The sequence below is a fragment of the Scomber japonicus genome, chromosome 23 (assembly GCF_027409825.1).
Source record: "Scomber japonicus isolate fScoJap1 chromosome 23, fScoJap1.pri, whole genome shotgun sequence".
NCBI classification, from domain to species: Eukaryota; Metazoa; Chordata; class Actinopteri; order Scombriformes; family Scombridae; genus Scomber; species Scomber japonicus.
The window spans coordinates 12,306,009-12,319,170 of NC_070600.1; the positions used below are offsets into that span (position 1 = coordinate 12,306,009).

The following is a 13,162-nucleotide window of genomic DNA, read 5'->3' on the forward strand; positions in this document are numbered from 1 at the left end:
CCTTGTGTTGCCGTCTGTGTTTGAGTGGTGATAGACTACATCTGCCTGTCCAGAGGAATTAACATAACTGGCCTGTTCTTCCTACATGCCTGGCAGAGGATGTGGTTAACTCACTGGTCGGGGCTGAATTTGCCAAAAGCCACATAAAACTAATATTTATGTTTATTGTATCGAAAGGAAGTTTTTCAGCAATATGATTGAGGACAGCTTGAATGCCAGTGGATGTTATGTTTATAGCACTGTCACCAGAGGACAGGTTTCAGGATAGTTTCCAATGTTGTGTTTGTTCGTAGCTCGCAATGGCTTTATCCAAGACCTTGAAATGGAGGCTAGATGTCAGAAAAATATCATTCATCTCGAAAAAATTCACCATTTAGGATACTTTCCTTTCAGGGCATATATTTACATTACACTGTCGGTGTGTTTAAATATCTGTACACTGTGTACAGTATAATCCAGTGAGAGTTTCTGTTTTCCCAATGGGTACATCTGCAACTTCAATAAACCCACTTAGTGCAAGAATTTTCAGAGCCAGATGAAGAATCTTGCCTTATTCTATAATACAACTTGTTTCCAAAAAAGGTCTTAAAACATGCTGAATGTGCTGTGCTGCATGCAATTATGTGGAATTATCTGCCACATACTGTGACCTGGAAAAAGTACGATTTTAAGACTCCACGCAAGAATTACTTATTAACCTGTACATGTTTTTTGCAGTCTGTCATGCTGAGATATAGATGGGTGGCAGGAAATTGGCTGAATTCCTTGCGAGGAACTGACTTCTCTGCTCGGCTTGAGCATGAGCCTCCCAATTTCCCCACTTCCTCCCTCGCCCTAATGAGGAAGTTTATGTCCATGATTAAAACCATTGCATTAGCCAATCAGATTTGTGCCTGGGGCTGCCACGAGCTGGGATAGGAGAATGGGTGTTAGCTGCTCACGATATAAATAACTTAAGACCCACCAGTTGGTTTCCCTGTAACTGCTAGCTTACCTTATAGCTATATGAGAACTAAATGACGCAAGCGCTCTTATGAGTGCATGTGCATGTGTGTCTGTGTGTGCTCATGGGTATCCATGTGTGGCACCTACATTTTCACAACGTGTGTGTTGCAGAGCTCGGGGCAGGATCTTGGGTGTTCCTCTCCCCAGTGCCTCCCTCTTCCTCTGGCCACTGAACATGTGCAGTTCCCTCTTTTCCTCCTCAGTCAGAGAGTGGCAGTAGCGCACCTGGTGGAGAAAGATGAAAAGATGATTTGAGAAAAGAAAAGAACAGAGAGAGGAACATCCACCCATTACCGCTAATGGTTTGCCTTTCATCTTTGCATGCAACTTTTGGGGAAGTGTATCAAACGCAGTCCTTATATGGCGGGAAAATGGTTTAATTAAAGCTAATTCCCCTCAAGGCTGCGTTGAAAGGATGGCGTGAGTGATACACAAACTCTTCCCTCTGTGTTTAGAGATGGTGATGAAGGCGCAGATAAAAGACCAAGACTATCCTTACAACCAGCTCGGTTGTTCTCTAAACAACAGTAAATGATGATGGCGGCGTGTGAGCTCACACACACACGCACACACACACACACACACACACACACACACACACACATTAAACACACTGTCTCTGTTTCTCCCTTTCACACACACAGAGTGCTTATCCTTCCTAACCACAGTTACGCAAGGAATCCTCCGGCAGTTTGCTTCCTCTACCGCCAGGTCTGCCGGCAAACATCATAAAGCCGACCGGTCAAACAGTGTGTGTGTGTGTCTGTGTGTCCATTGAGTCTACTTATTGTGTATCTTCCATGTGTGTATACAAGGACCACCTCTGTCAGACAGTAGCCCCCCCCTCCCCGTCCCTTCCCTCTGGTGATAACCCCTCTACCATATCTCCTAATGTAAACTCTATTAACCCTGATGTGAAAGGAGTGCTGGTTTACACACCATAAAGCTATTATACGGAAGAGGCTGGCATGTGCTTTACTGTCACAGGAGGGTTTTTTTGTTATATGGCTATGGGAATGTGGCTATTGTTCTGGTTTTACTAGAAAAGGCAAGCAAGATTGTCTTGACTTTAGTCAGCTGCTGGTTTGGATGTCATTTGAATTTTTTTTATTGCCTATATGATCAGATAGTTTCAGCACTGATACCAAAACTATACATATGTGCTGATATTTCACTTTGAGAACAAGCTTTTCTTTTCTTTTTTAAAAGCTAAACTTCTCAGACTTTGATGTTGTTTAAAGACAAGCAGATGTACAAGCAGAACATTTCTGTGTGCTCACTTTTGCTAAAGCAGTAATACTGTAAACTGTCTTTAAATGTTCGTTGTTTGCATTGTTTCCAAAGATGAATATGGGAGTATGGGATGAGTATGGGAGTTGCCATTAGAACACTTAAAGTACTTGAAGTGTCGGTTTAAGTTGCAGCATTGACAAGGTTTGACGTGTCTCTTGAATTGTATGAGTCAAAAGCAGTTGATATCAGCTGATGTATAATTAGTGAAGGCATCTGAAAGTTGAAGTGCTGCAGGCAGTTGAATTGTCTCTAACTAAAAGTAGCTGAAGAGTAGAAGAACTGAATAAAAGGCGAACTGTCAGCATAAGAGATGAAAGGAGCTGAAATGTCATTTGAAGAGCAATGATGAGATGAAAGCACGAGCAGAGACAGATGGAGTGTGCGCTGCAGACACATTTTGGACTGTACCAGAAAGAATATAAAGGCTTGATACCCAGAACAAAGTTTAGTTTTGTTAAAGTTGGCTTTATCTTGTCATTCATCTGTCCTTCAGCTGTATCTGAAGGATACAACAATCTGATTTCAGCTCTGTTGCCTTATCTATTATAAATCAGTTTTAATTAACAGTAGCTTTAAAAAAACAACAACCTTCTCTCTCTCTCTCTGCTTAGCTAATAGTCTAATTCTTTATTCAAACACTCTTTTTTGTGTTTATGTGAATATTGTAATACCATTAATGTTACCCAGATAGCATGCGAATGTGGGCCACTTGAGGCAATGATCCGGCACTGTAGGCATTCTTCTGGCCCGGACAAAACAGACGTGAACCTAAACTGGCCCATGTAGTAAATGCTACATTTGGGCCAAATATCACAAAACGAATATGACCCATCTTTGGCCGAAATATGGCAAGCATGGCAATGACTAATCCGGATGTGAGCCTAAAGAGGCCCACATATAAGGAAACATACTTGGCCCACCTTTGTTGGAACATATTTGGGCCAGTCTTGGCCGAACTGGTTTATTTGGTGTGTTTTTGGTTGACATCTGGCATTGTGATGGCTTGGTTATGGCTCACTTTTGGCAAACATGAGCGGACCGCCCAAGTGCCATCATTCCATGCTGTATGTGGGCCGGATGAACATGTCAGGTGTGGGCCAGATATGGGCCAAAAGAATTTTGCTATCTGGGTAATGTAGGAAATTGAGTTAAATCTAGTGTAGCATTTATTGTATTGCAAATCTTAAATTCATAAATTATGCAACAAATTCATAAAGCAGCAACTCCTGTTTCTGTATCTCCTACAGACTTCTCCCATCTTTCACTCTCTCTCATGCCATGCACCCTGTCGCCACACTGTCTCTCTCATTATCTTTACCTCATTGTCGTGTGGCGGCAGCTGGTAGAGGAGCTGTCGGATCCTGTACTTCTCTCCGGGGCTGTTGACATATGGCACCTTGTCCTCTGGCAGACAGGAGAAATACATCTGTACCTGCGGATGAAGACAGATGAATGAACTTTAGATGGCATTTCTTACAGACACAATTAGACAGATGGTTCTTTGAAACGTAGTTATACGCTTGCCTGACTCTCATGATGTAGTATTCAGGGGCTCTAATGTAATTTTATTTTTGCTGTATGATCAGTGAAATCCCATAAATGTGTGCTACATGTTGCAGTCAGGAGGGAAGCAGAGTTATCAGGATGTCTGAGGGGAAGGGAGGAGGGGAGGAAAAAACTGGTCCAAAGGAGAGAGTAGAAGAGTGTCTCATTTAATGCTCTCAGCGGAAGCAGAAGAGAGGGCAGAATAATATCAGTGGAGAATGACTGCTGCTATGTGTGTCCTCATTTTGTGACACTGTAGGCCAAACATGTCTAACTCAATCCAGTCACAAGCGCCCAACTGTGACATCTCTTCACACAAGAGCAAGTGGGCAGACTGGGAATGTTGAGCTAATTCTCCCTGACAGAGAAAAGAAGGAAACATGAACAAAATGATTTTTTTTACTCAGCATTTCTCTAAAAGAAAAAAACAACAACCTTAGAGTCATTTCTGACAGAGATGTGCTGCACATGTGTATCTTAAACACACACTAATGAATGTGAAAAAAATTCCTCGCCAGATGTTGGGCTTCAGCCGGAAGCCAACATGCGGTGCTACTAATCCGCTAGTATGGCATAGGGAACAGAATGTCTGCTCACATAACCTTATTTGAACTAAAACCCCATGCTGTTAGTGTACAGGTTTATACTCTTATCCTCTGAAGAAAAATTTGACCGTTGGATTCACAAATGTGTTATATGCAATAAATGGATTTATTTCTGCAAGTAATTTTATGATGGAATTTACATTTGTGTGTTCCCATTACCTTAAATTTCTACTCATACAAATGGAGAAAATTTACTGAAAGATTCAAGCATTAAAAGGAAAAAGAGTAAATGAGCCGATGTCTTACCTGCTCAGGTCTGAGTCCCGGTGGCACCCAGGCGTACTCCTCCAGTGCACACCCAGAGTCATCGTCTGAGGTGGAGCTCCTCTGGAAGCCCACAGACATCTTCCCCATCTTTCCCCCAGCACGAAGCTCCATATCTGGGCCTCGATATGAAGGACGCTCCCCTCTCTCACTGCGCTCCAGGTTCATCACACACGGGCGCTGTGAATAAAAAAAAAATAGGATTTACAAATTTACAGTACCAACTTTCATTTCCCCCCCCTCCCAATCCCTTCTCTGTTTGCTTTATACTTTTTTCCTAATTATAGCCAAAGCTCTGGCTTCTACCTTGTCACTCCTTGTTACTGATTGGCTGGTATACTGCTGATTTAGGATTTTTGTGCTCACTGTTAATTCCTTTGCATTTTGTAAATGCCTACAATCAGCCAATTACTTTAAATCTCTTAATTTCTCAGCAAGATAATTGTTTTGATGCCAGCAGTGTTGCAACGGTTTACACATAGCAGTTACAAAAGAACAGAGCAGAAGAGTAAAAGGGACTCTTCCTCTTGGGCTGGAAGGGAAGAGAGGACACAATTTCTCTTGCCATTACACCACAGACTGCCAACCTTTCACAATTCAAGTAACATATGTTATTTTCCGCCCCATTAGTGCAGTATGTCATACTTCCTTTGTTTATCCATTACAGAATCATGTTTGATCAGACACCAAAAATAGCACTTTCCTACTTTCAAGGCACTTGAGATGATATATAATGGAAAATCATACCAGGCTTTGTCAGTATGGTTGCACTTATTCAACAGCAAACTGAACATGACTTTTCTCTCACATAACAGCACTTAGCTCACATTGTAGGAATAACACATAAAGAAGTGCAGCATACAGATGGTCAAAATTATATCATCCACATACAAGGGCACATTTAGACACTTACTTAAAACTAAGAGTGTAAGACTTTGACATAACATGATGCAGCAGATGTTTCCAGCTGTTACCCAGCAAACATCTGTTGCACTTATTCACTGTGCTACAAAGTACTTAAGTCTGGGAAACATGGTGCTTGAATGAAATTCAAGGAATCTCATAACTCGGCAATGATGATCTGGAAAATGCAAAAAATAACTAATAAAAAAGTATGGCAGCTTTACCAATTAAAAAAATAGCCGTAACCTTAAAAAACAACTTGCATATGTCCACTCAAGCTGTAGCGTGAATCCTACTGTCACATTTCAAACTGCTTCTTTTTCTTCCCTTCACAAGCTGATAAGAATTGGACTGTTGGACATAAATAGGGATTTATCAGTCTCGTCTTTGCGTGCCTGCCTTCAGCAGTGGCCCTCTTATCTTTGACATGCAAATCATGTGGTGGAGGGGTCACACAAGCCCTCAAAACTTCATATAGGTTTGATCTTTTACACAATAGCAGTGCTATCAGGGTCATTAGGATCTTGATGGCATCTATTTGCAAAACATTATGCAGATTAACTGACTGTAGACCAGTCAGTTGAAATTCATGTACTGTTGTGCCAGGTGATAGAAGATAGCAACTTATCCTATAGCCTTTGGTTAACTGTAGGACTTTGAAACTTCTAATCATAATTTGTGTTAATGTACAGTATAGATATCTAAAGAAAGAACTCCTCCCGTCCCTTCAAAGGTCAAAGGTCAGTTGCAGTTGTACTCTGAATTCAAACACTGTTGGAGCGCAGGCCCATCCTCGTAGAGATGTCAACCCTCAAGGCCCCTGACACCTCACCATGTAGTCAAACCCCCCTGACAAGAATGGGGAAATATTAGCATTCCCCAATTAGCATACAGTTCAGTTCCATTTAAATGAAGCCCAGGGCCTCACAACACTGAATTTACTGATTCGAAACACTGTAAAAAGTCAAACCAACGCTCTTATCATGGGGAACAAAAGTGTATTTGGGTGTTGCTTTGTTCTTAAGTGACTAATCTATCAGGTTTTATGGTAGGACAGATAATGTTATCACTCGCTTTTCTTACCTGTCTGCTTTATCTCACTTAACCCAGCTAAGACGAGTAAGTGGTGCACTTAGATGAAGTCATTTTTTTTTTGTGCCACCATAACAATGGCACAGTGTGTTTAGTTTGGGGTTAAAGAATTAGATGATAATGTCTTTGTTTTGGGTGACAACTTGGGCACAGGTACAGTTTCAGGGACACGCATCATAAGTTATCAGGGACAATAGATAATGCACACAAGTGTTCTGTTGAAAGGGATACAGCAGAAGACACCATGAAAGACCTTAACTTCTTGTTTTTTTTTAAATGTATTTTTGATCACATCAGCTAATATTGACTGCAATTGATCCTATTTAACATTGCATTCAGAAAGGCATATTCCCACAACATCTTGATTTTTCAAATTCTTGGATCAGCACTTGACACTTTTGGTATCTATCCTCCTCTGTCCTTCAGCTCTCATGTCTCTCATCCCACAAACTGCAGGGAAAAGGTGACTGCAGATTCCTGAGCCAACATACACAGCAACTCACATTACACCATGTCACCCCTTTGGCAATAACACAATGGCCGTCTTTGTCAAAAAACAAAAACAAAATGTCCACCCGTTCCTCCACTCGTCCCGGGCCGCAGCAGAGACATGACAGGGGGGTTGGCGGGGGTTAAAAAGGGAAACTTTTTTTTTGAAAAGGGTATTTAAAGAGTCACAACATTGGGTCCTGTGTAAACATGAGCCAGATGTAGTCAGCTAAAGGTTAACCGTGTGCTCCTCCCCCGCTTAACTGACACTTTTTAAAAAGGGGCTCTCCTTCACCAGAGAGGCTGGAGGAATTAGTAAATCAAACACGTGTTATTTTCAAATGATCACAACCTCGGGCAAACTAAAGGAATACATCCTAATCTATCTAATCTACTGGAAAGTTTTACTATTACAGATTGAGCCAAAATATATCAAATTCTCCCAATGTGAGGAGATACTTATTAAAATATCAAACTGGTGAAAAAATTAAAGCTTTAGTTGCCTGCGGTTAATTTGACGGACATATTTGGAGACTTCAGGTTGGGAAAAAAATGTAACTATGATGTGTAATTGAAAAAAAGGTCTGTTTTTTTTAAAATGTCATGTGATTTGCTTTAGGAAAACCATTAAATTGTAGAGTTCAAAGGCCGAGGTCATCACTCTTTGACTGGCAAAGAGTGTTATTTTAAGGCCAAATGGGTGTCAGGGGGTGCACAGAAGACTTAACACAGCTGGAGTGAGACCACCTGCACGCATGCACACACACACACACACGCACACACATACACAAACACAATACCTAGACATACACCCACACACAGGATCACCTCTCAGACACACTTTAGCACTTTAATCTTGAGCTAAATGAAACTAAACCCAGGTAATGTCCCACAATTCATAGCATGCCTCCTCATCTACACATCTAAACTTCAGTTGGTGCACTTCCCACAGTATAAACTCAAGTGTTTTTCATTCTACAAAATACTTTCAGCATTTAAAAAGTTCAGGGAGTGCACTTTTTTAATAAAATCTTACCTCCAGGAAAAGCATCTCTCTTTCCACCTGCACATAAAGCTCTCATTCACTTCCACAGTCTCCTGGTCAAACAGTGCTGCAGCTCTGGCAACATGTCTGCTGCATCAAGCTCAATGGATCCTTGCTTTAATCGAATCCAGATCGAATCCAAACGTCTCACTCTTTGGGAGTCAACGTCAGCTGTGAGGAAGTCTAAGAAGGTGCAACTCTCACTCCACAGCTGAGTAGCACCACATTTAGCAATCCAAAATTTTGGAGGTCTAAAGAGCATGGAGGAGGGCAGAGAGGTGATGTCTCTATCTGGAGTGTCTCTGATCCCCGTGAGTGTGTGGGAGTGAGGGGATGTATGTGTATGCAGCCAAGTCTCGCATGCCCCTCCCTCATTCCTCCCCTCCAGAGCAAATCGCCTGCCACTGCACTTCAATCACACACACATTTTAGAGTCAACACCCACCCCCCCCCTATCTCCACACCCTTTCCTCCACCAGAGTGACACCCAGCCGCTCCACCCTACCCCCCTCAACTTGGCTGCAGGATTCCTGAGAGCCAGATGACATGTCCGCTCTACTCTCTCACTCCTTCTCTTTGTCTTTCTTTCAGTCTGTCTCCCTCTTTCACAAATGTTTTGTTCCACAAGCCAGACAACTGTCTCATAGGAGTGTGGTGGAGGGGAAATCATCCCAAATTCAATTTCAAACTCAACTTTAATTGAAGAAGAGAGGTTTTTACTTCTTTTGGAAAAAAAAACATGATTTGCATTATTATTTTGACTAATTTCACTGCTCTTCCCACAAATTCAATTTCCATCTATTATGCAAATTAGTGCACATTCTGTCAGTTGCTCTGTCATTAAGCGCTTCTTGGGGTCATCCAGTCTGATGCATCTCATGTCATTTGCTCCAATAATGTCACATTAATTTATTTGTCACAGATGCAAGTGTTCGTGGCCCAGCTGCTCCATTATCTCAGCAGCAAAATTAATCGTTTGGGCACACATGAGGGAAAATTAAACTATTTTAAGAGTTTAATCATAAATGCTACTTGATGAAAATTGCATTGTTTTTACAAAATGATGAATAGCACAAACCTGAGACAAATTATGGTATGTGAGGACACTGTTTTTGCCAACAGATGAACACTTTGACAGCATGATTTGGACGTTTTTAATTATTTAAAAGCAGCTTTCTTTTTTCTGTTCAAATATTGACTTTGCTTCCTCCAAGGTCAGCCTCATCCCTCTCTGGAAATTCTCACAAATGGGATCTGTCTGCTCAACTTGTCACTGATATTGCTAGCACCCCCTTTCCATTTTGAAGATCTGATTGAATAGAAGGAGACTGAGATACCTAGTTCTTATCTCTCACTTTGGCCAATCACACTGATGTCATTGTCAAAGAACACATAACTTCAAGAAACATCAGACGAGCAGCCAGTTACAGAAGTGAAGAATTTAAGTATAAAATAAGATAGACATCTGGATTATTCATTTCATAATATAAAAACTTATTGTCCAGAATGTGTTTCCAAGACCAGTAAAGAAAAACTATCTACCTGATACAAACCAGTGGACAACATACAAGAAATTCATTTAATATGATGGGGGAAGTTTGATGTGATTTATTTGGACAAGGTCTGCACCATCCGTCATTGTGAGAAGCTGAAAAGCAGCAACGGCTTCATTTAAAGAGTCTAAAATGACAAATGAGTTTGCTCAATTGTCCCACAGACAAAGACATCCTCTCCCCTGACAACCCCACAAAGTGACTTGCAGAGAGGGCAACAGAGCTGTTTGTCACATGCCAAATTACCTGCTGCAAATGAGAAACGACTCAGTTAGCGAACTAGCTTAAAGGAGTGAGATTGAGCTAAAGATTTTGTGTGCGCGTAGAGATGGGAATGTCTGTGTACTTTGCCAACACATCCTTCTTTCTTGGCATGTCATTGCATATGTGAAATTGAGAGAGAGAGAGAGAGAGAGAGAGAGAGAGAGAGAGAGAGAGAGAGAGAGAGAGAGAGAGAGAGAGAGAGAGAGAGAGAGAGAGAAGGGATGCTTGGCAGTCCAGTCAGAGGGTAAACCTTTCAGAAAAGCTCTCAAGTTTTCCAGGGGTCTTGGCACCACTCTGCAAAAGCCACTTTGTGTTTAACCCTCAGAATGATGTGCATTGAGTTTCCTGAGATATTTATCTGGATATGCATTTGGAAAGCTCAGACAGGTAGACAGGCAGAGAGGAAAACCTCTATATTTGTGACAGACACATACTTAATTCAGATAACGAAAAGAGACAATGAGTGGGTGAGGAATGCTCTGGCGCGAATAGACGACAGGTCCGAGGATGAGTGGCTTTATCCCAGACAATAGGCAGATATCGGCTTTTCAGATTGGGCCTGGGCTTGTGGCCAGAGATCCACGGTTCTTTAGAAAACACAAGAGGGAAGTTGACCTTGTAGTCTCCTCTGCTTCCTCTTAGAGGAGAGGGAGCGACAGTGCAAAAAGGTTTAGGAAATTCTTTTTTAATAAGCTCTTGTTGTTAGTGTTGTAGGTGTCAGTCTGTTAATCCTTTAAAGCCAAGTGACAATGGAAAGATACTTTTGACTCGTATTTTTATTCAATTTTTTGATTCATCAAGTCTTTTAAATTTGTAAGATTATCACTTCACTGCAGAACTTTTTAGTAAATCGGATCACAAAAAGGCAAAGAAGAACAATGTCGCCCTTGAGTGATCACAAGCATTCATCCTGCAGCTTCCTCCCTTCTCAATATAAAGTCGTTTTTAACAGATTTTAGCCTTTATAAGGCAAAGACATCATGTATCAGTTCTCTGTAGGGCCATTTGGACATGTGCTGAATGGATGATGCTCTGGTTGCTTTCACATGTCTGGGGCTGATGAGCAGGAACCAACTAATGGAGGGTTTATTCAGTGACCCTTGACCCCAGTGCTCACAAATACAAGCACATGAACCCGCAGTGTCATCAATGGCTGGGGTTTCTTACATTAATGTTTGAAAATGGCAAGTGAGTATTATTAACAAGAGTTATATCACTTTTCACATGCAACTATTTAAGACTAATTCCTGCCACCTGTGCCATGACAGAGGAACTATAAATGGATTAATCTACTGCAAAGTAACAGCTGAACGAGTCAATTCAAGGATAGTTGGCCCAAAATATCAGTCAAGCTCTAAAACCCAGGAACATTGGGAAGAAACCTTTTGATCAAATCTCTCAAAGAACTTTCTGAGCATTTTTTTTAACTTGGCAAAGGCTTTGGACTGGGGTTCAGACAAGATCTAGTGGCCTTTTCAATTCTTGAAATCCTAGACCAAGTCTAGGCTAGACGTTTACTGCACACACACACACCCGGCACACTTACTCTTTCTGGCTGCACATTTCATCTATCTGAGAACTCAACTGGTAATTTGGCCTTTTCTTAAACTTTATTGTGCAGGGAGGCTTTGCTGAGTACTCCATTTTCATTTAAAACAGTAATTCACACCTGGACTCTATCACCAGTGCTGTGTTTCATCCCCAGGAGGCAAAAAGGGGGTTTAACTGATCCCTTAGAATGCAAATATCAGAGCAGACGTCCCTCTGGTTGTTCAAAACAGAAATCAACATGGGACAATGACATGTCTCAACTTGTTGTGGGACAGTTCATCATAAAAAGCCAAACTTAAACAGAGCATGAAAGCCATTCCTAATGTTAAAGTAGCGTAGAGTGCAAAGACATGACGAAATATGCAAGATTGTGCCAATAGCTTTTCAACAGATCCAGTGATCCATAGTTCTGTTTCCAATATGCATCAATTTTGCATAAGTTATCCACTTTTCAGAGCAGAGCACAGAGCTGCAGACAGAAAATACTACAAAGGAGATGATACACAACGATGCAAATTTTTTGCCATGAATAACCTGTCTGTTCCCTGCTCCACATTAACCTGACTCAACGTTTGCCACACCACAACGCAACATCATGCAGAAAGATGTTGGGTTGGCTAGACATTCAAAGGCACATTCCTGATGAATTACAAACTATGTCTACTGTTTACCTCAGGATGATTGTGACAAAAGATTAATTAATAGTTTTCCAGAGTTGTGAGTTTCAGTTTTTTACACTTCGGGCTTCGGATTCTATGTGTATAATTTGTCTTTAAACGGCACTGGTACTGGCTCGTTGTTTACCTGTTTCCAGTCTTTATGCTACGCTTTAAGCTCACTGTCTGTTGGCTGCTAGCTGTAGCATCATATCTAGCATTTTCAAATGTTTTTGTTAATAATAATAATTAAATCATCTGTTTTCTAAAATAATTGAACACATTGGTTGATAAGTGTAGTGCATTTTGTTGACAGGATTATGATCAGGTAGAAAGGGCCAACTCTGTGCGTTCTGTGTTGTTGAGGGTAGATCAACTGCTTAATCAGGGTTGGTGAAAACAGGCAGTGTAAGGGTGTGGGAAGATAGGTAGAGCTGTTCTGTGCTAAATCACATTTGGTTGAATTTCACTATTTATGTGTCTATATGAGATTTGGATTGTCAGCAGTAAGAGACAAATCCAATATTAATAATGGTTTGGAGTTGTGCATGCTTTGAAAAACCTTGCATCTGTTTGCTTCACTCCCATACTTACCTGAACAGAGGGTAGGTGAGGCTGAAAAGGTAAAATTCCATGCAGTGCAAAACTGGGTAAGAGAGTAGCTGGCAGCTTGCAGTGAGGCTGCAGATTTGTTTGGGTTATTTTTCTTTGCTTTGCTCAAATTACTCTTGCATATTTTCCCGGGGTTCCTTTTTTGCCTCTGTTTCATTAACATTTTTGTTCATAAATATCCCCTCATGCCTGCTGAACCTCTTTATCAACATCCCAGAGCCAAACATCTTCTAACCTTAACCCTAACCCCTCAAGCAAAACATCCAACTTCTTTGAACCTGTTTC

The 13,162-nt window shown here is 41.2% G+C and overlaps 1 protein-coding gene across 1 annotated transcript in view; it reads right to left on the reverse strand.

Moving 5' to 3' along the window:
• prickle1b (prickle homolog 1b) overlaps window positions 1–13,162 on the reverse strand; it is a 29,736-nt gene that overhangs the window by 5,098 nt on the left and 11,476 nt on the right. The window contains exons 2-4 of the mRNA XM_053344213.1: window positions 4,695–4,892; window positions 3,617–3,730; window positions 1,093–1,230 (exon numbers count right to left, since the gene is read on the reverse strand). Coding sequence (XP_053200188.1) covers window positions 1,093–1,230; window positions 3,617–3,730; window positions 4,695–4,880 — 438 coding nt within the window. The 5' untranslated portion in view covers window positions 4,881–4,892. The remainder of the gene's footprint in view (window positions 1–1,092; window positions 1,231–3,616; window positions 3,731–4,694; window positions 4,893–13,162) is intronic.